Here is a 23,736-nt window from a genome sequence, read left to right on the forward strand (position 1 = left end):
GCGGCCGGGGGAGTGGGGGCGGGGAGGGGAGGGGGGAGGAGGGTTGAGCACTGTTTACACGGTGTAACACGCATCACAAGGCCTGCTGACAGCCACGACACCCTGACACGTAGGATCCGGCCAAGACTGGGGATATTCAAACAACGACTTCATCGGCCTGTCTCCTTGGGATCAAATCTCTTTTCCCGAGAACACATTTCATGTTAAGAAAACAGACGGCACAATCCTTTAGTATGATGCAGGACCGGGTGAGTCGTATGTCAATATCATATCCATAATTTGACACGAGGCCAATTATCATCCGGGATTTTGGTTCGGTAATATCTGTGATATCGTTGACGTTAAGGAGCATAAAGTAAAAGCAGTGTGATTTTCTGAACTTCGTGGGCTGTTCTAGATGCTCTGATCGACACCTCTGCTTGGTCTTACTACATAAAGTATAATGTAGTATAATATAAAAAAAATATATAGAAATAAAGTATAATATCTAATGATAATATAAGACCATGTGGCCTGTTGTGATGGGGTCACTCCGGCTGCTTCGATTGAGAGCGTCTCTGGAGGTTCATATATAATTGACACCGGTTTTGGTGTTCAGAGTCCTCTCGGCCGACCACTGTGTTTGGCTTGTAACACCTGGAGCTTTGTTCACACCTGTGCCGTACCTGTACTTTGGTCGACACGGGGCGTCGCCGGGACTCTGGAGCCTTTTTCCTCGGCGGTTTTGTCTGTGCTGTTTTCAGTCTTTTCGTCAGGCCCAATGGAAACGCCCGCTTCAGAACAACTGCGTTCATTGTCCAATACCACCCCACCCCCCCACCCCTGCCGCCTCCTCCCTCCCTCCCTCCCTCGGATCCCATCCAACCTCCCCCCCCCACCCACCCCCGCTTCTTTCCAAATGTCTACGTGCAGCGCGCACGCATACTAAAGTGTGGAATGCGTCCTCGAAAGTGTTGTTGTAACCGAGGAGACCGTGACTCTGAAGGCTGATGATCTGGCCTCGCTCATTTTGGTCCCCGCAGCGCGCGCACACACACACACACACACACACACACACACACACACACACACACACACACACACACACACACACACACACACACACAGGGAAGGGAATTTAATCAACATAACTCCAAAGTGTGTTGTTAAAGATCCCAGGATAAGCAGCTATAACTGTGTTCATGTTGTTTTTACGTTGGGGTTAGGGTTGGATTTTGGTTTTGGCTGGAATAAGAACTGCAAACCAAATAAATACACGTGTGTGTGTGTGTGTGTGTGTGTGTGTGTGTGTGTGTGTGTGTGTGTGTGTGTGTGTGTGTGTGTGTGTGTGTGTGTGTGTGTGTGTGTGTGTGTGTGTGTGTGTGTGTGTGTGTGTGTGAGAAAATATCCTAACAAGCCACATTTGGAGGTTGTGTTTTATTTAGTCTATTTGTCATACTTGACAGATAATGACTGTGCGTTAACCAAACTGCAGCATGTTGACAGAGCACGCTGTGCGCATATTTTTTATTTATTTATTTATTTCAAATTTGTTGAATGTGTACGTGGATTAGGTAACAGTTATCAAAATTGAAAATAACAGAGTACATTACTTAGGAAATTAATTACAAATTAATAGGAAAAATAACTAAATAAAAGTAGAAGAATTGAATGTCAGTTCTTGCTTATGTATCGGTGTTTAAAAAAATCTCTTAAATATTATTTCATTTTCTGGATGTGTTCATAATACCCTTGTACAAGGTTTTGCTCAACTTCTGAACATTTAAAACTCATTCAAAGAACGGGAGATCCGCTGCAGGAAACGCGGCCCACGTCCCCAAACGTGGTAAATAAGACAAATAGGTCAACTGGAAATTTGTTTTTGTTTTTTTCCCCCCCACTGTCATGACTCTTCACTTCCTTTTTCTGGTCACACAGATTACCTCTGCCCAGCAAGTCAGCCGACTGGACTCACTTTGGAGGTAAACAACTCACCCTCAACTCATTGTTTGAAAAAAAAAAAATAATAATAATGATGAAATGAAAATGCTGAAACGGCGTTTTTTTTCTGTGACCGGAGCGAAACATGGGAAAGCGAGTCACACCAATACTCAGTTGGTTGTGGAAACGTCTCCCGTGATCATTTATCTGCAAACACAGTCACAAAGAAACAGTGAAGGTCATCATGGAGTCAGAAATGTTTCTTTATTCTATATTTTTTGTACTCATGGGACAATTTGTGTCATGTATAAAAAAAAAATTTGAATAAAAATTAGAATTAAAATGTATGTTCTTTATCTGAACCACTTAAATGTTCAACACCAGCTTGACGGATGATTTCATTTCTTGGTTGTTTTGATTATTTTATAATATATTCATATAATCACAACAGGAGAAAAAGGTTGCAACTATAGTGTTTTCATGCATCATATTCCAGAATAAATAACTTTATTTAGAAGGAAGGAAAAAGGAGAAAAGAAAGTCCAGACCAGCAGCAAGATGTGGATTTATTTTCTGGGCAAGATATGGAGTGTACCTCGTGCCTTTCTGTGGTCTTTAAGCTTACATTAAATAATTAATGTATATTTACAGGAAAGGTAAATTAATTTAATGCATTTTTTGAACAACATTAACAACTTACGATTATGACGTTTTTTTGCGTGTGGGTCAATAACCGTCACTCGCCCAATTATGAAATAAGCGGCCCAGCCCGTCCAGCTTCCTCGTCTACTTGACAGCCGAAGAGCTGCTCTGACAACTGTTATCAGGAATTACAATATTGAGTTTCTATCAAAGTCCTGCTGACTTTTTTCCTTTAAATAAAATCCCCTGCGTTGCTCTTTTTACTCAAAGCTGAGTTGCGAGCAACTTCATTATGTTTATTTACAAGTCACCGTAGCCTCTATAAGCGGAGGATAATAATATTAGGTATATACAGTATACACTCACTGAGAACTTTATTAGGAACACTTTAGTAATACTGGGCAGGGCCTCCCTATGCCTCCAAAACAGCCTCAATTCTTCTTGGCATGGATTCCACAAGATGTTGGAAACCTTCCTTTGAGATTCTGGTCCATGTTGACATGATTGCATCACACAATTCCTGCAAGATCTGTCAGCTGCACGCTCATGCTGCGAATCTCCTGTTCTATCACATCCCAAAGATGTTCTACTGGATTCAGATCCGGTGACCGGGAAGGAAACTGAAGAACACTGAACTAATTTTCATGTTCATGAAACCAACTTCTGAAACCATCATGCTGAGAGAAGCCATGAGAAGATGGTAAATTGTGACCGTAAACGGATGTACATGGTCAGCAACAATACTCAAATATTCTGTGGCCATCAAGTGATGATTTATTGGTATTAACGGGCCCAAAGTGTGCCAAAAAAAATCCCCACACCATTGGCGCCAAATTCTGACCCTTCCAACCGTGACCCTCGGCAGAAATGGAGATTTATCAGACCAGGCTTACATTTTTCCAGTCTTCAACTGTCCAGTTTTGTGAGCCTGTGCCCACTGCAGCCCCAGCTTTATGTTCATGGTTGACAGCAGTGAACCTGATGTGGTCGTCTGCTGTCGTAGCCCATCCGCCTCAAGGTTCCACGTGTTGTGCATTCTGAGATGTTTTCCTGCTCATCGCAGTTGTACATAGTGGTTATCTGAGTTACCAGAGCCTTTCTGTCACCTCGTACCCGCCTGGCCATTCTCCCTTGACCCCTCTCATCAACAAGGCGATTCCGTCCGCAGAACTCCCGCCCACCGGATGTTTTTTGGGGTTTTTTCGCACCATTCTGAGTCAACTCAGGAGTGTGTTGTGGGTGAAAATCCCAGGAGATAAGCAGTTGCAGAAAAACTCAAACCAGAACATCTGGCACCAACAATCGTGACACGGTCGAAAACACTGAGATCACCACTTTCTCCCCGTTCTGACGGTAAATGTGAACATTAACTGAAGCAGCTGACCCCTGCCTGATTACATAATTGACCCGTACCTGATTAGATAATTGAATGAATATGTAGCTGTACAGGTGTTACTAATAAAGTTCTCAGTGAGTGTATGACATCATCACCCGAAGTCCAAGCTTCATCTTTCGTAACCCATTCCCCTCCAGCCACTTGCGAGTGCGACACCTAGTTCGGACATCGTGAGCCGATGATGCGCTCAAAGCAAACTCTGAAAACTGGAACTCTTGCTGCGTTTTACAAAACATGCGACACGAGCAGCCAATCGTACGGGGCAGAGAAACAACCATGTGACACGAACAGCCAAATCGTACAGCAGGAGCGCTCTCTCCCCGTCTGCGGCGATCTCCGGCCGGCAGCGCGCAGAGGGGACGAGGCCCCCATAGTGTCTTCCTCAAACGACACTTTAAACTCAGACTCACCCTCCACCCGAGGCGAGTCCGTCACCGCCCCCCATCCCCGCAAAGGGAGAGCAGTTTAAAGAAACGATCCGCGATTTTCAGTGGTCTGACAGTGGAGAGTCACTCTTATCCGCTCAAAACGTCCCCGCATATAATCACAGAGCGCAGATTCAGGAAACTCGGAAAGCTGTCATGCGTACCTAACACACTAAACTGGACCCCGTGTTTTGCTGCCTGCAGCTACATTTATTATTGTTATTGTTATTAATTGACTGACTGGTGTATTCATCGTATGGTATTTTTCCTGGGTAGGTTCGGCTCCTCTGGACGAGCTGCACACGCTGCGCAGCCAGCTGCTCATGCTGCACAACCAGCTGCTGTACGAGCGCTACAAGAGGGAGCAGCACGCCGTGCGCAACCGCCGCCTTCTGCGACGCATCATCAACGCAACCGCGCTGGAGGAGCAGAACAACGCCATGGTAACAGCATTCCTCCCAAACAATGCTACATGCTGTACGCTGAAGCAAGAAAAAAGGTTTTGCAACATAAAGATCAGTGGCCTCTCCACGTGGGGTCCGCGTACTTACCAGGGGTCCTTCAGGGGGTCCCTATCAAATTATTGAATATTTTAATTTCACCTTGATTTCATTTTATGAGACATTGGCTCCGTTAGAAAATGTACAATAAGGTCTCTTTTAATCACAGTTTACGCTGGTGTATCCATAACCGTAGTATAGACACTAAACCATTTCTAACCATTACAATTTTCTCAGATTGGACTCCCAGTGTTATGTCGCTTTCTGTTGAATTAAAAATGCAAGTTCAATTCTGCCTTCTTACACCTTTTTAATCAAAATTTTTTGTTCTGATTTTCCATTCTTCTTTACTCTCTGTGGGCAAAATATATCACAAAAATACTGCTGAATTGACTCGGACAAGAAGGATAGGGCTGTTTTTGGGGAGATGCTTTATTTATAATAAGCTGAATTTAGTAAACATAAAGCATGGTGAAGGGGTGTAGTGAAAGTACATCAGAAGGTAAATCTATGCACTGACTGTGTTTTGGTAAATAACATAATATTCCAACCCTCTCTGTTTGTGTGCGTTTACTGGGCCATTTTAATACAATGTCTAACTGGGGCTTCAGCCCAGGGGCCCCCAAATGGGAAACAAAGAAATGAATTAATAAACAAAACACTACATTTTTCTGTAGAAAATCATTTCTGAAATATATTTGATGAAGTTGGGGAAAGTGCTTGAATTTCATACTAATATTTAATTACCGGAATACCTTGAAAATAGTCCCTTTTGTGTGCTTGTAGTGCTTGAGAAGTCCTTGGAAGAAAAAAAAAAAAAAAAGATCATTGAAAAGCTTTGATATTCCGCCCCTGTTTATGTTCTTCAAATAGTAACATAATAAAACATTTCCAGATTCTCTTTTACGACATAGATGATGCAGGGAAATGTAAATTTAATCCAGCGCAGTTAGAAGTAGACGCTCATAATAGTGGATGAGGATGCAACCAATAATGCGTCTGTTGTGATTCGTGCGTTTTCCACTTGTGCGGCGGTTCTAATCTCATTGAGGAATCTGTGTAATCGGCCGAAGTTTACAAGCCTGTCTGCACCGCTTTGTCTCGAGGAGAGACATGTTGTTTGTCCTTTGGGTTTTGTTCACATTATGACGCTGATGCGCAGCATTACTACCCTGTATGTCGTGAATAACAACGGCAACAGCGTACTTGTGTTTGTGGCCCGTCTGTATATGTACATTTTTACATATACACTTGATATACACACAAACTTTTTTGCAGCATTGGCAATTGGGTTCTCGACATAGTATATACGGCCCACCTGTATGAATCCACCAACAGCCATGATTCCAATGTGGGCCCAACCCCAATATGTCATCTTAATGAATGTATTCTATATTCATCTGCTCTTCCATGCACTCGTGTGTCCTTGCGTCCTGTGCGTCCCTGCAGAAGGAGCAGCTGAACCTGCAGAGCGTGGACATTCTGTCTCTGAGGCAGAGCTTGCAGGTGGAGCAGCAGCGCTACCGGCAACTGTGGGACGACCGGGAGACGCTGGTGACCAGGCTACACAGCCAAGTGAGACAGCTGCAGCAGGGCCGCGACGACTACTACACCAAGAACCAAGAACTGCAGGTACCCAGCCACACCTACATCCACTACTACACCAAGAACCAAGAACTGCAGGTACCCAAGCACACCTACATCCACTACTACACCAAGAACCAGGTACTACATGTACCCAAGCACACCTACATCCACTACTACACCAAGAACCAGGAGCTACATGTTCCCAAGCACACCTACATCCACTACTACACCAAGAACCAGGTACTACATATACCCAAGCACACCTACATCCACTACTACACCAAGAACCAGGTACTACATGTACTCACATCTAGATCCACTACTATACCCAAGAACCAGGAACTACATGTACCCAAGCACACCTAGATCCTCTACTTCTACGCTACCAGGGACGAACCAGGAACTAAATTTACCTATCATACTACTATTCTAAGAACCAGGAACAGTGCCGAAACATCTAGATCCACTACTATACCAAGAACCAGGAACTATGTGCCCACAAGCTCCACATACATACAGTTGATACCCACATGGACATTTTTCAAATGCATGTTACAGTATGTGCACAGATCTATAGATCCAGGCCCTCATGGCGCTGTACTTCACTGCAGGGCAAGCTGCAGGAGTGCCAGGAAAGGATGGACAATCTGGAGGCGGAGCTTCAGAGGGCCAACAATAAAGTGTGCCACACCGGTCATCTCCTCAACCAGATGACCATCAAGGTAAGAGCCTTCTCCCACCGCGGCCTGAAGGTACTCGTCATCGGGCCGCCCCCGGTGCAGACGCAAGATGCACCGCGTGGTTGTGTGTGTGTGTGTGTGGGGTTCTTCAAGGATAGATGTGGAGTACGTCCCAGGGGTCGCTTGCCTCGGAGTCACTGTCTGTCCCCTTCTATTTTTGGACTGGGTAGCAGTAATGTTGGGGTGTGTTGGTCTGTCACTTGGGGTTTGCCAAAATAGTTTCATCACGTGTGCATCTATAGCAAGTGCTGACAGTGAAATTAACATTTGAAAATGTTTAGCTCCATAGTTTATTACATTAAGGCCTGTACTTGCATAAAAAAAAGTATTTTGAGTGTTTTTCTTTGTGTTTATTAGTTTGTAGGCAGTGGTTGGTGCAGCTGTGGTATTCTGTTATATTCACTCCAAAGTGAAATGGCCAATTATCCAACAAAAAGCACAACTCTACAATCACAACTCCCCAATTAGAATAAGTGATTATGATACCAATGCCATCACTTCCTCCAAATTTGATTTAGGAATTATTAATCCCTAGTGAGATTACATATACCAATTTAATCAAACTCCCCAATGAGAATTAGGAATGAATTAAACAATAAACCCTGTTATTTTAGCTGCAACTACAAAATGACCCCATAGTGTAACAACTTTAATTAAATTATTTATAATTATCATCTATACCCATACCAATAACGTATGCATAGAACTGTATTTGTACATTGTATATTTCACAAGTTTTTATTTTATTTTTTATATTATTATTATTTTTTATTATTATATTATTATTTTTTTGTAAAGTCTTAATCGTCTTGTGAAACGCACCAATCCCCACCGGGACAAATCCCTCATACATGTAAACACACCCGGCAGAGTAAACCCATTCTGGAACTGGATATTTAGCGATTATCTATTATTTGTAACATTTCAGAATTTTCGCATCGCCACGTTTTGTGACCGGTGTGACCCGACACACACATCCCAGTTTGTGGGCCCCGGCAGAACACGCACGCGAGCGCGCACACACGCACTCACGCCCACGCACCCACCCTCCGCTCGCCGTTATTGATACTCCCGCCAGTGCTTGTGACAGGCCTCGGTTTGGGGCGTAATTGCTGTTTTGTCCTCTGTCGTCATTGGCCGTCCTGCGCGTCCTTCAGCTGAGCAACAGCGAGAGCACCCAGCAGCAGATGAGCTTCCTGAACAAGCAGCTGCTGCTCCTGGGGGAGGCCCATAAGCTGTCCATGCAGGAGCCGCGCCACGCCGGCCCCGACAGCACCAAGGTACGCCCCCGCGGAACCGGGAGAGAGGGGAAAAAAAAAGAAACAACGGCACTAATTGCGTTTGTCGGACGTCCTCGTCAAAGCCAAGCATTTCTCAGTCACGGTTTAAAATAGTCCCGGACTTGCCCTCGTCTGTGGTTAAAAAAATAAAATAAAAAAATAAAATCTGATTTCCAGAAGGAAATGTGTTTGCGGTTCCTACTTCACGCAACAGGAAAGCAATAATAACGTTCAGCTTTTTGAATTTAAAATGACTGGATAATATGTTTAGATAAACATCTGCTTTTAAAAGCCATTTATGTGTACCGACAAGCGACATCATGAAGAAACGACAGAGCTTATACATAAAATACACACAGTTAAGAGCAACTGGAATAAATACAATTAAATAGTTGCATTATAATTGCATTATTTTCACTTAGAACTATATAAAGCCCGGCCCACACTACAGGAGGTTGACAAAGTGAGACCTCAGACATCACGACACATCATGATCAGTTGAGCAGCTTCGTTCCTGTAGTGTGTGGGGGGGCAGGCTCGAACTAGCGATGCTGTGTCGTGCACCGTTCTTTAACAGAAAATCCAAAAGGAAGAAAGGAAAAAAATAAAAAATAAAAACAATGCGTGACGTGGTCCGTGCATGTGGCAGCGCGGGCTTTGCGCTTCGCAGCGTTTTCCCGCCGCGGCCGCCGCTGTGTTTATGACTTCGGTCGTCTCGGTTCCCAGTCGGGCTTTCGTGACGAGGATATCGGATCTTGGATGTTGAACGTGTTTGATATTTGCGCGTCGGCGGTTGATACGGCCGGGAGGGACTCCCAAGCACTCACCTCACGCCAGACCGCAATATTGAGAACCGTCAAAAGATCAGAACTTAATCGTCTATTACGTTGTGTTGTCAACCAAAAGCTCAGAGAAGGAACACACGCCTGTAGAACGTTGGAAATAAGTTCCGATCTGCCGCTGCTGTGAACTGACCGCCTGTCCCCCCTCCCCTCCGCCCGCCGGGTGTTCAGGAGGCCCAGATGCTGCAGGCCACGTGCGGGAAGGAGGTGGAGCGGCTGCGGCAGAACCTGCTGCTGCAGGGCCAGAAGCTGGAGGCGGCGCAGCAGCGGGTGGCGGAGCTGGAGAGCCACCTCTCCAAGAAGGAGCACCTGATCGCCGAGCAGAAGAAGTTCCTGGAGGACGTCAAGTGCCAGGCCAAGTGCGTGACGGGCGGTGGCGTCCCGCCTCGTCGCTTTGGCACCGGCCCCTAGCCCCTAGCCCCCCGTTTTAACGACTCTTTGGCTGCTGCGTCTTACGCTAGCCGAGAGACTAGAAACAGGAAGCTGCATCGCTTCCTACCAGGCAACCCGCAGCGGCCGACTTTGCTCTCGACTAGTTTTGAATGCAACGTGATATCACTGTTATTCACGACACGTTACGAAAAAATAACATTAAAACTTCAAATCGGTTCAGAGATTGAAACGATAGAATTGAAAACCAAATTTTTTTAAAACCTCCATCTCTCTCCCTCCCTCTCCCCCCCCCCCCCCCCCCCCTTCTCCCCCTTCCCCCCTCCAGGGCCGAGCTCCAGGCCTCGGAGGGCCGGTACCAGGCCCAGAGGAGGGTCACTCAGCTGCTGCAGACCGAGCTGCTCCAGCTCTACAGCAGGGTGGCGATGGAGGCTCCGGCCTGCACCTCCACCGACGCACCACCAGGTGGCAGCGCTGATCCACTCGCTTCACCGGAGCCCAGGTGAGGGGGAGGCCCCGGCAGCGCCTTTTTCGATGTCAGGGCCCACGGTGCTGTTGGTTCCTTTGGGGCACTTTTTTGGTAGAGTGCACAAAATATGATGTACAAATATGATGAATACACAAATATTGAAATATCTGCAGTCGGCAAATTAAGTAATGTAAAGGTACCATATGTGTGGCAGACGTTTTAACATGATTTTTCGTTATTATCAAAAATATTATTGTCAAATTATTATTATCTAAATTATTATTTTCAAATTATTATCTAAATTATTATTTCCAAATTATTATTATTATCTAAATTATTATTGTCAAATTATTATTATTATCAAAAATATTATTGTCAAATTATTATTATTATCAAAAAATATTATTGTCAAATTATTATCATTATCAAAAATATTATTGTCAAATTATTATTATTATTATCAAAAAATATTATTGTCAAATTATTATCATTATCAAAAAATATTATTGTCAAATTATTATCATTATCAAAAATATTATTGTCAAATTATTATTATTATTATCAAAATATATTATTGTCAAATTATCATCATTATCAAAAATATTATTGTCATACATCAACATAAATATGTTAGAATTTTATGGATCAAAGATATTTATTTCACATCTACGCAAACTGTTCCTCCGCAGCCTGGCGGCGTTGGCCGGAACGACGAAACCCAACGGCAGCGAGGGCGAGGCGGACCCCAGACCGCCTCGCCGCGAGTCCCCGCGGGGCCACGGCAGCACTTTAACTCCCGCCGGGCCGGCAAAGGCCCCCAAGGCTTCCAAGAGCGCCGCGACGACCACGGCCAACGCCGTCAATGGCGGCCCGGAGCCGGAGGCCCCGCCCCCGCCGCCGCCGCCGCTGCTGCTGCTGCTGGAGCCGTCCTCCCCCGCGCCGCCGCGCTCGGACGCGCCGCTCACCGTGGGCTCCTACCCCAGCGCCAAGAGCTTCCTGGGCATGCGGGCGCGGGAGCTGTTCCGCAACAAGAGCGAGAGCCAGTGCGACGACGACGAGGAGGACGAGCAGCTGCCGCCGCCGCTCGCCGGCCTGGCGCACGGCCTCAAGGCCGAGCTGTGCGCGGAGCCGCCCCCTTCCCCTCCGCCGCCCCCGCAGGTCCCCGACCTCGCGCCTTCCCCCTGCGCCGTCTCCGCCCGCGGCCCTGCCCACCCGCAGGGAGGGCGCGCGCCCGGCAGGGAGCCCCCGAGGCCCGACGCCCCCCGGCAGCGGCAGGGCTCCGGCCAGGAGAGCCCCAGGAGGAAGGGCGGGGCGGGCGGAGGCGTGAGGCCCCCCCTGGCCGGCGGCGGGAGGCCTCCGTCAGCCGGGCCCGCGGCCGCACGACCCAGACAGCAGCAATTAAAGATCATGGACTACAACGAAGCACACCACGAGCACAGTTAAGGGACGCGGAGCCGGGACTGAGGGTGGAGGAGGTGGAGGAGGTGGAGGTTTGGAGGCGGAGAGAGCTACAAGCGTAGATCAACAGAAGAGTTGACGTCAGCGGCTCTTTTGAATTCAGTGTTATTTGTTCCACTCCTTGGCGTGGACAACAGGATTTACCAGCTTTTAGTTTCTTGATTTTTTTTTTTTTATTTGATTTTTTTTTTATTTTTCCTTGTGTTTTTCATTCCGTTTAAAGACGTTTTTTCCAAACGCATTTCCAGCCGTCGGCATCGGGGCGAGAATCAAAATAATTTCTCTGCAGAGTTTGACCAAAACGGCGGCGCGGCAGAGGCGGCGGCGGCGCCTCCTGAACCCTGAAACGCATTGTTTGGGACTTTAAAAAGGCGAGCGTTCCTCCACAAGCAAGCCAGAGATTAGAGCGGTTCATGTATTTATATATATTTGAATCCCTGATGAGCACATGTAAAAGTGTTACACGGAAGAAGACAATTAAAAAGTGCAAAAGCCGAGGGTCTCCGGGGGTCTCTGGGGATGGGGGGGCCCGTTTTTGGGGGGGTGGGGGTCGCTTGACCGAAAAAGGAAGCTAGTTGATGCCTACATTCCCCGTACTAGAGCCACCTGGCTCTCGGATGGACGAGAGAGAGCGAGAGACAGAGAAGGGGGAGAGAGAGGGTTTGAATGTACATGTCAGTGTGTGAAGCTCTGAGGTTGCAGTTCAAGATGCAATAAGTGATTTTTTTTTTTTTTTTTTTAAACATAGATTATTATTATTATATATTTTTTTGTATTTATTAATCGGTTATTTATGCAGGTACGGGGGTTGAAACCTGTGGGGAAACAATAAAAGGGTGCTCGAATCCCCATCTCCCAAAAAACCGGAACCTCCCGGATGACGTCGGACATTAGGATTTACTTAATACAACGAGGGAGTTCTATTAATATATCCACGTGTTTTTTTTTTTTGTTGTTGTTTTTCACTGACTTTTTAAAGTACGGGATTACCAACATCTTTGTTTTATTTTTTGTTTGTTTTTTTACTCTTTTTTTTTTTTTGTTTGTTTTTTGGGGGTTTTTTTTACACGCGACGGAGGGAGGTTTTCTTTATTTTCTTCCTTATTTCATTTTTATTTCCTCTTTTACTTTTAATCCTTTTTTCAAAATGGACTTGGAGGAGACGACGATGCGTCATTTCACCACAAACCTTTAAATTCCCGCAGCTCTCTGGGGTCGCCTCGCCTTTTCTCTTTGTTTTTTTTTTTTTTTTTTTCCATTATCGTTTTATTGCGTTGGTTTGAAGTGCGACTCCCGCCTAAATCCTGTTGTCCACCGGGAACCCCTGCTGCCGTTTTCCTTCCGCCTCGCTTATCTAAAGCATGTTCAACAATCCACTTAAAAAAAAAACACAACAAAAAACCGCCAACAGCCGTAGTGACGACAGCGAAACCCGGACAAGAGAAGGTACAATCACCAGGCGGAGCTGATGGAAGCTGAAGGGATTTGGGACAAACGAAAAAAACAAAAAAAAAACAAAGAAAAAAAAAAACCCAGAAACAAACAAACCAACAACAACAAAAAGGCAAAAAAAAAACAACAAAGAAAATAAAAAAGGAAACTCTAAAAGCAGTTGCTTGTGTTTAACTGTGAACAATAAAGATCGTCTTCAATGTTTTGCACTACAGTCGACGGGTGTTTGTGTTTTTGGTTTGTTTTTTGTTTTTTTTGGTTTTGGGTTCGATTCGCCGTAGGGAGCGGCGCCGCCGGCTTCCTCCCGGGTTTGTCTGTTTTGGGCACGGGGACGTAACGCCAAATTTAGGATCTGGGGCAGAACGCCTTGTAGCCCCCCCCCCCCCCCCAAAGAAAAACAAACAAAAAATAACAATAATAATGAAAACAGTGTTAATACCTTCTCCAGTCCTTGCAACGGGCTGCCTGCTCAAGGACCTGCTGTCACTTTAACCTGCAGTGGCGCGCACTCGCAGCCGGACGCCGCCGGCTTTGCGGCCTTCGTGTGTAAATATCAAGGCGATGAAGATGTGATGAAGACGTTTCCCTTACTGATCCCCAGAGCACTTTACCCGACGACGGGAACGGGCGAGCCGCTGTATCGATCCCGCGGCCCTGGGACTCAAAAGCCTTCAAATCAATGCATTTTTCGTTTTCAAGAACTCGACGCCTGCGAGTGTTTCCGTGCGATGGCGAATGCTTTTTGCCGACTAACACAGCCTCCGCACCGTCCGTCGCTCGGTTGGCGTAGGTTCATTTGCCCGTGCGTCTTGGGGGAGGCGGAGGCTCTCAACCAGGCTCCGTCTTCATGGAGGTCTGTCTTACGACGTCTAATTCCAAGTAGTGATTTAAAGTTGACAATAGTTTTGAAGTGTAGGTGTTTCTTGAAAGTGGATTCGTTTATGGGGGAGGGAGGGGGACTCAATCACATTTGGGAAATAGTTGGTGAGGGTTGTCATGGAAACCCTGTGCATTATTAGGACACCGTGAAATCACTATGGTGATAGTACGTAACTAATGACTTTACGTGACGTAGGTTCATTTTTGGCCTTTCCCTCCCAATTCTAGGCTTTTCGCCCCAATATTTCTGAGTTTCTGGGCTGCAGCGGCTGCCTCGGCGTGGATACAGCGTGTTGTTTGAGCTCAAAACTCAAAATACATTTGATTATTTATAAAAATTATTATTTGAGAACAGCTTTATCATTCCATATTTTTGGGAAACAAAATAAAAAAGGATGCCCTAAGTCCTAACATACAGTCCTGTGAACGCGTATTATTCCAGATTTATGATATATATATATTTATTTATCTAATTCATCCTAATTTCATTTATTTTATTTTCCTTTTGTTCAACATTTACATTTTATTTATATATATTTATATTTTTTTACCCAATTTCACTTTCCTCCGCGCCGCGGGGGGGCAGTGTTGCCATAGAAACGGGCCTCGGCCGGGTGCGCGCGGGGCGGACTCAACAGGTCCGAGGAGGAGGAGGAGGCGGAGGAAGTTGAGGAGGAGGTGGTGGAGGTGGAGGAGGTGGAGCAGGAGGAGGAGGAGGTGGAGGAAGTTAAGAAGGAGGTGGAGGAGGTGTAGCAGGAGGAGGAGGTGGAGCAGGAGGAGGTGGAGGAGGTGGAGCAGGAGGAGGAGGAGGTGGAGCAGGAGTAGGGTGGAGGAAGTGGAGGGGGAGGAAGTTAAGGAGGAGGAGGAGGAGGAGGAGGAGGAGGTGGTAACGGGTCCTGAGGCGGGGTCAGCACCGCACACCGGGGTTGATGGTTTAACCGCCTGCTCACATTGTAATGAAGAGATGACCACACCGCCCAACCTCCACATCCCCCAAGAGGCACAAAATATCATTCACACACACACACATTTATATATATATATATATATATATATATATATATATATATATATATATATATATATACAGGATGTCACAATAAAATGTATATACGTATATATCATAATAACATGGATATACATATATATATATATACACATATCACAATAACATGTATAAATATATATCTTAATAAAATGTATATAAATATATATATATATATATCACAATAACATGTACGTACATATATTATCCTCAAATTGAACGCACATATACCCAGATATAAAAATACAAATAAGTTCAAATTAACAAGAAATATATGGAAATGAAATATAAAGTAAATATTAAATAAAAATGCAATGTACGTATCATCGAAAGCGAAACATACAAACTATGTTAAAAAAAATTAAAAGGAAACGTAAAAATAAAAACTATGAATCAATGACGGTAAAAAAAAAAAAAAAGGCGATCCGTGTTTGGATGGAAAGGCACTTTAAAAAATATACATTTATATTATTATTATTATTATTATTGTTTATTTACTTATTTTAAGGGGGCGCGTGTCTTTTGGAGCGCGCCCCCGCCTCTGACGCATCCCTGGGCCACGCTGCCGGGTCTCGTGCTGCTTCCGGGACTGAGTCCTTTAGAGAGAGAGTGTGAGTGTGTGTGAGTGTGTGTGTGTGTGTGTGTGTGTGTGTGAGTGTGTGTGAGTGTGTGTGAGTGTGTGTGTGTGTGAGTGAGTGTGTGTGTGTGAGTGTGAGTGTGTGTGAGTGTGTGTGAGTGTGTGTGAGTGTGTGAGTGAGTGTGTGAGTGTGTGAGTGAGTGAGTGTGTGTGTGTGTGTGTGAGTGTGTGTGAGTGTGTGTGCGCGTGTGTGCGAGTGTGTGTGCGCGTGTGTGTGCGTGAGTGAGTGTGTGAGTGTGTGTGAGTGAGTGTGTGTGAGTGTGTGAGTGAGTGTGTGAGTGTGTGTGTGAGTGTGTGAGTGAGTGAGTGTGTGTGTGTGTGTGTGAGTGTGTGTGCGCGTGTGTGCGAGTGTGTGCGAGTGTGTGTGCGTGTGTGTGTGCGCGTGTGTGCGAGTGTGTGTGCGAGTGTGTGTGAGTGTGTGTGTGAGTGTGTGTGTGCGTGTGAGTGTGCGTGTGTGTGTAGGTGTGTGTGTGTGCGTGTGTGAGTGCGTGCGTGCATGTGTGCGTGCAGCGGCGTGATTAGTTTATCAAGCGCGTGCATGTGTATTTCTTGGGTTAGGGTTAAAATATAAAAAAATAAATAAAAGTAAAATAAATATTTAAAAAAAAAAGCGCCATGATTAATTTAGCAGCGCGTTCCACAGGGTCAAGGAAATTGATGCAAGATAATTGGGCACAAAGGGAATCACCGGCAATTTGTGCTTTTCAGACTCTACTTGAGAAATTAGATGTCAGTGCAAATGTGAAATTGCTCCTCAATGTTCTCAAAGATTCCATGAAAAATTTAAATATGAATCTCAAAGTGTTTCCAGCAGAGGAGAAAAAAATCCACCTTCCTCCATCACTCCATCCCTCCATCACTCCATCTCTCCGTCACTCCATCACTCCATCCCTCCATCACTCCATCCCTCCATCCCCTCCATCCCTCCATCCCTCCATCCCTCCATCCCCTCCATCACTCTATCCCTCCATCCCCTCCATCCCTCCATCACTCTATCCCTCCATCACTCCATCACTCCATCCCTCCATCTCTCCATCACTCCATCCCTCCATCCCTCCATCACTCCGTCCCTCCATCCCTCCGTCCCTCCGTCCCTCCGTCACTCCATCACTCCATCACTCCATCCCCTCATCACTCCATCACTCCATCCCCTCCATCCCTCCATCACTCTATCCCTCCATCCCTCCATCACTCCAACCCTCCATCCCTCCATCACTCCATCCCTCCATCCCCTCCATCCCTCCATCACTCCATCCCTACATCCCTCCATCACTCCATCCCTCCATCCCTCCATCACTCCATCCCTCCATCACTCCATCTCTCCATCCCTCCATCCCTACATCCCCTCCATCCCTCCATCACTCCATCCCCTCCATCCCTCCATCACTCCATCCCTCCATCACTCCATCACTCCATCCCTCCATCACTCCATCTCTCCATCCCTCCATCCCTACATCCCTACATCCCTCCATCACTCTATCCCTCCATCCCTCCATCCCTCCATCACTCCATCACTCCATCACTCCAACCCTCCATCACTCCATCCCCTCCATCCCTCCATCACTCCATCCCCTCCATCCCTCCATCACTCCATCCCTCCATCACTCCATCACTCCATCCCTCCATCTCTCCATCCCTCCATCCCTACATCCCTACATCCCTCCATCACTCTATCCCTCCATCCCTCCATCCCTCCATCACTCCATCACTCCATCACTCCAACCCTCCATCACTCCATCCCCTCCATCCCTCCATCACTCCAACCCTCCATCACTCTATCCCTCCATCCCTCCATCCCCCCATCCCTCCATCTCTCCATCCCTCCAACCCTCCATCCCACCATCTGTCCATCACTCCATCCCCTCCCTTCCTTTTCAGCACAACTTTAAATGACGCCCTGTGTGTGTGTGTGTGTGTGTGTGTGTGTGTGTGTGTATGTGTGTGTGCGTGTGTGTGCGTGTGTGTGCGTATGTGTGCGTGTGTATGCGTGTGTGTGTGCGTGTGTGTGCGTATGTGTGCGTGTGTGTGTGCGCGTGTGTGCGCGTGCAGATGATGTGAACGGTGTAAAGTTGGGACGGGCGTCGGCCTCCCCTCCGCCGACGACGGAATCATTCGGAATTTATCTGAGGATTTTGCAATTCTAATATCCAGGGATGCGCCGCGACGCGACGGAGCCCGGCGCTCACAGGGCGAAGCGGCGGCGCCACGACGCGAGGAGACGCCGCGTGCGGACGAGCACCAGACGCAAGGAGGAGGAAGGGGATCAATAATGGATGGCGAGGAGGCGGCGCTGACAGGGGTCCACAAGGTCAGCGCTTGATGAAGTTGCTGTTTGTCACGTCGGTTCCCGGTGAAACGCCGGCGCCTTAGGAAGTTTGTTTCATTTCGTGTGTCTCCCCCCCCAACTTAGATGTAGAAACACTTGACGACCGCATGGTTAATGCCGTTGGAAGTGTCAGGCGTGTATCGGCTCTCACTTCCGGTGCATGAGAGAAGGGCTCCTCCATTTTGACGACATGACTGCATTTATTTATTTATGTTTGACATATTCAATTGGATTTCACGGCATTTATTTATTTATTTATTTCATATTCAGTTAGATTTGACTACATATATTTATTATTATGTTTTATATTCAATTGGATTTCATTACATTTGTTTATTATTATGTTTTATTTTCCATTGGATTTCACTACATTTATTTATTTGTACTTAAAAAAAACAAAACCCATATACAGTACAATTGGAATTGACAACCTTTTTAAAATATCCAATGAAATGTACATGTACAGAAATGCAATGTCCGTACATGAAAAACACTATATTCAATGAAACATCGCTGACGTGCGGAGTCTGATCATAACGTGTGGGAAAATGAGTATTCATGCAGGATCAAGAAAAAAAACAAACCCCCAACCAAATAAATAAATAAATAAACCCTAGTTATATTTAAATGTTACTGTTTATTCCTTATGGACGCGCAGCGCAAAAGAAAATGCTAAACAAGAATATTTTTGGTAAGCGTACTACATACTGACACTGTGGAAAACGGCTTCATTTGTCCTCATTAAAAGCTTAAAAGACCATGAATAAGTAATCATTAAAGTTTTTTTTTTTTTTTTCCTTAAACCAATCTAAAGCCTCGCGCAAGACACGCTGAAGCAGGCTAAATAAATATTGACTGTAACGTATGTTTAGAAACACACGCACGCACGCGTGCACACACACACACACACATACACACACACTCGCGGTACATACAGTGCACACACACATGTACAGTACACACGCACACACACGCACACACACACACCTACAGTACACACACACACACGCACACACACACACGCACGCGCACACACACACACACACACACACACACACACACACACGCGCGCCTAAAGATCACATCCGACATTGGCTGCTGGTTTTGGAGGGAAAAAAGAAATTGGACCTCTGAGAGTCAAGTTAATGCAATTAAGTGAAGATGATGAGTCCCCCTCTCTCTCTCTCTCTCTCTCTCTCTCTCCCCCTCTCTCCCTCTTTTGAATCAGTAAGCAGGGCAGATTTCAAAAAACTTAAAGGCGAGAAGAAAAGAAAAGCGAGCGGGCGATGAGCGTGCACGGCCCCGGTCCCAGTGGTTTAATTATTTTAATTATCTTTCCTCTTTCAGCTTTTCCAAAAAAGAGGCCATTAAAGGATGCCCGTTTGGGTTAATCTGATTAAAAAAAAAAAAAAAGCCAAGACGGAGGGAGAAGATGAAAGGCTGCAGATGTCAGTGCTAATCAGGGGAGTTAAAACTGCTATTTGTGAACTGGGACAGTTGTTCAAGTGTGGGGGAAAGTGTGTGTGAGGTTTTGAATTTTTTATTTATTTTTTTTATAATTAAATACATTTTCCTCCACTTCAAAACACCTCTTTCCCGCAGCCCGTGTTGATAACACCCGCCCTACAAAAAAAAAATGAAAAAAAAACAACGCTGTGTTTGGCACCGTGCTACATACAGAGACCGTTTGAGGCGGGGCCCCGCGCCCTGGCCTCCTCCGGAAAATAAAAAAGAGGTTTCCGGTGCCGTTATGGTGGAAATGTTCATGTTTGTTTGTTTTTTCATTGTTTTTGTTTTGCTTATTGTTGGTGTTTTTTGGGGTTTTTTTGTTGAGGAAAGAGGAAATGATGCAGACGCAGTAGTTCAGCAGCTACTATCATGGGCTGAATTTGGAAGAAGAAGAGGAAGAAGAAGAAGAAGAAGAAGAAGAGTCTCCATTAACCACAAAACATAATAATGATGATAATAATAATAATAATAATAATAATAATGATAATGATAATGATAATAATAATAATAATAATAATAATGATAATAATAACAACAATAATAACAATAATAATAATAATGATGATGATGACAATAATAACAATAATAAAAAAATAATAATAATAACGGCAATAATAATAATAATAATAATAATAATAATAATAATAATAATAATTTAAATGAAAACAACATTTGTTTTATTTAACAATGAAAATAAACCAAATGATGAATGACATGAACAAATTCTATTCTTTTGAGCAAACTTAAATTTATTAAAATAACAGTCCTTCTCTCTCCGCCGTCCCAGAATTGAATTACTCACGTGATATTCATCTTCCAAAACATACAGTACGTTAAAATTGTTTTATGATCATTTTTTAAAATCCTTAATTTTAACAGGCCACCCCCCTTGCAACCCCTCCCCCTGCGCTCTGCTAGGGCGGCCCTCCCCACAGTTTGAACACCGCCGCACTAACCGCATTAAAACAAATGTCTTGTTTTGTTTTTTTTCCGTCTCCAAGATAATTCACATTCACATCCATCGCAGCGTTTACACGCCTCGCTCGCTCTCGCTCTCTCTCTCTCTCTCTCTCTCTCTCTCTCGCCCCTTTAAATAAAAGAGAGAGAGAAGCAAAGTCGACACTGTCAACTTCCATAACGTGGAGAGTTGTTCGACTTCCTGTGACGGCGGAGCGCGGCATTTGTTCGGGCGAGAACGAGCACAGACGCAGCGCAGGTGTTCAGGCCGAGAGAGAGAGCGAGAGAGAGAGAGAGAGCACAACAACAACAACAACAAAGATCTACTTTCAAACTGAATCAGGCAGAAGGAAGGAATGTCCTGAGTGAGCGTGTGTGTGTGTGTGCGTGTGCGTGTGTGTGTGTGCGCGGATGGACGGGGGCCCATGCAATATTAAAAGCTCCGTGTCTGGCGATGCCAACCGTGCCACTTCCCTCCGCCGCGCCCGCCCTCGCTGCTTCCTGGCCATCGGCTCTTCCCTCAAGGTGACACTTCAAAGCGGGCACGCAGACGTGGCAGGCCCGGCTGCCGGCATGGAGCCAGCCCTCCGCCCACCACCGCCGCCGCCGCCGCCGCCGCTGCCGTCCCGCCGCCACCCGCCACCCACCCCGCTCCTCCACCCCCTCCCTCAAAGACACAGAGCGTGCGCCCTCCCGCTGGGGCGGGTCAGCGCCAAGTATCCACACCGCGAGCCGCGTGGGAGCGCCTGTCAGATAAAAAAAAAAAGAAAAACCCCGGGCTCCACAAAGCCTTCATTAATAACGGGGCCCCGCTCCTTTCCTTCCCCCCCGAAATGTGCAGCCACAACAGAAGGAAGATGGAGGAATGGAGGAGGAGGAGGAGGAGGAGGAGGAGGAGAAGGAGGGATGGTTGGGGAGGCATCCAGATCATTTGAATTTTCGACGATCCTGACTCCTCCGCATGCATTATTCCCGGCACTATTTGTTTATTTATTTTTCTGTGTTGAGCCAGTGTGTGTGCGCGTGTGTGTGCGTGCCCCGTCCGTCCGCCATTTTTTTTTTTCCCCGTTTGTTTTTCGTATTTTTTATTTCTGTATTGACGCACATCTTCCATCTACGAGCAGGAGCTCCCGTGATCGAAGGCGAGACAAGAGACGACATTGCGAGGTCCCGGGTGTCAAGAAAAAGAAAAGGAAAGAACACACACACACACACACACACACGTACGCGCACATTATCAAAATGGCATCAGCTGGGTGCGGGCGGCGCCGCTAATCACCTCTCCAACAAACCCGGAAACCCTGATCCATATCTGTCGATCCGTCTTCCCCCCGCCACATCAGCCTCCAAGAAAAGCGCGTGACGCCGCAGACGGGGCTGCGGCTGCGGCTGCGGCTGCGGCAGGCGGGCGGGCGGCGGAGGGCGGCGGCGGGCGGGCAGGCGGGCGAGGGCGGCGGCGGGTCGCGGGGAGGTCTCGCGCCCACGCGTTTGATGTCTGCGGAGGTGCTCATCAGTGTGAGGAAGACTCCGCGTCTCCGCTGCGCCAGGCCCGGCGGGTCAGCGCCGCCTCACCCCGGCTGATTGCCTCACTGTCAGGGGGGGGCAGGGGGGGCGGGTTGTTTTATTTTGGTGTGTGAGTGTGTTTGTGTGTGTGTGTGTGTTGATGAGAGGACGTGCATCTTCCAAGCACGCTGGGCCGGGATTTTTAATAGGGCCTCGGCTCCGGCCTCTCGCGGGTCGAGCTGTTTGCCGGCCCTCAGACTTGTTGATGAGGGGGAGGAGGACGAGGAGGAGGAGGAGGAAGAGGAGGAGGAGGAGGAATAGGAGGGAAGCACGTACAGATCTGGACCTCCTCCTCGCTCCTCCATCCATCCGTCCATCGAGGGAGGGAGGGAGGGAGGGGGTTCTCCAGGCCGTTCTCTTCCTGTCCCCCCCACACACCACATCCCGTTGTATCCCTCGCTGCCCCGGCGGCCGATCTCCGCCCCTTCGCCGCCGCGCCTGAAGCCCGTGGTTAAATGGTTACACGGCTTAAGCAAACAGAAGGTCCGCTAAGTAGGAGCTTAGCCACCAGAGCTTTCTAGCATTCAGGGCAAGATGTTGGCGGCGTTGGATGACACCGCCGGTATAATTAGGTCGTCACAAATTAGCGATGCCGCGGGGAGGGGCCGGTGCGGCGGGGGACTCACCACGTCGGGCGGCAGCGGCGGTCGGCGTTGCTTTGTTTTCCAGCGAAGCACAAGCAAGCGTACGCTCTACAGCCTGCAAGGTCTACTGTTACACACACACACACACACACACATACACACACACACACACACACACGCGGGGCTGTCCTATACTTGCTGAGTCCTTCCAGCGATCAGGTTCCCGGGCCCCAGAAGCCCGGGCCCTTGAAGGGAGCTGACCGGGGTGGCTGTCGGCCCCAAAGCGTCTTAATCAGTGCACTTACTTGCGCCGCGGGGGGCCGGCGCCAAGAGGAGCCCCGCCCCCGGACCGCGCCCTTCCTCCCATTAGGCTTAGCGGTGGCCGAATCCGCCCGTCTCGCCCTCACCGCCTTTTCATCTCCACCCGCCCCGGCGCTCTTGCCGCTCTCCAATTTTTTCGGAGGAATTTGCCGCGCAGCCGCCTGCTGCTCTGGCCGGGTGGCGGGCGGCACGCGGGCGGAGTGTGAGCAGGCCGTGATGACTCGGGCGTCAGTCTTCAACAAGCTCGTCCAGATCCTCCTGCCATTTGCATCCGTGTCGGACGAGAGGGATCCCCGGCTCGCCCCCCGTACCGGAGCCAAAGAGAGAGAGAGAGAGAGAGAGAGAGAGAGGGTGGAGGGAGATGGAGGGAGATGGAGGGAGGGGAAAAGGCCATAGATTTAATATCAAGCGCGGCGACAAAGGCAGGACGAGCGCGTGCATATGTTAATGCTCCGGCTGAACGATGATCAAAGAGTGGAACAAGCTGGGCCCTGCTGATCGCCCGGGGCCACGCCGCGCTCTCCACGCAGCCGGGAAAAATTGTGCAGACGAAGAGTAAACAGATAGTTAGAGGAATCAATAACCGAGCTCTGGGCCCCACAGCGTGGAGCCGTGAAGGTCAGAGGAGGATGGGCGTGGCCTGGGAAGACAGAGGTGCTTTGAGGCCGGTTCATGGCAAACCGTGAAGATGAGCTCGTCACTTTTTAAAAGTTACTAGTACTTAAATTTCAGTTACTAGTTGTCATTCCAACAGTTACGAGTAACTATTTTAGTTTTACTACTCGTGTATTAGGTACTAGTACTTGTTTTTTAG

At 47.2% G+C, this 23,736-nt stretch overlaps 1 protein-coding gene across 1 annotated transcript in view; it reads left to right on the forward strand.

The window, feature by feature from the left end:
* Window positions 1-12,142, forward strand: part of tsc1b (TSC complex subunit 1b) — a 39,600-nt gene extending 27,458 nt beyond the window's left edge. The window contains exons 15-22 of the mRNA XM_080017273.1: window positions 1,918-1,961; window positions 4,660-4,826; window positions 6,333-6,515; window positions 7,082-7,192; window positions 8,368-8,490; window positions 9,504-9,691; window positions 10,051-10,224; window positions 10,881-12,142. Of these exons, the coding sequence (XP_079873399.1) occupies window positions 1,918-1,961; window positions 4,660-4,826; window positions 6,333-6,515; window positions 7,082-7,192; window positions 8,368-8,490; window positions 9,504-9,691; window positions 10,051-10,224; window positions 10,881-11,634 (1,744 nt within the window). The 3' untranslated portion in view covers window positions 11,635-12,142. The remainder of the gene's footprint in view (window positions 1-1,917; window positions 1,962-4,659; window positions 4,827-6,332; window positions 6,516-7,081; window positions 7,193-8,367; window positions 8,491-9,503; window positions 9,692-10,050; window positions 10,225-10,880) is intronic.
* Window positions 12,143-23,736: the final 11,594 nt, after the last annotated feature.

Source organism: Zeus faber (assembly GCF_960531495.2).
Source record: "Zeus faber genome assembly, chromosome: 17".
Classification (NCBI taxonomy): domain Eukaryota; kingdom Metazoa; phylum Chordata; class Actinopteri; order Zeiformes; family Zeidae; genus Zeus; species Zeus faber.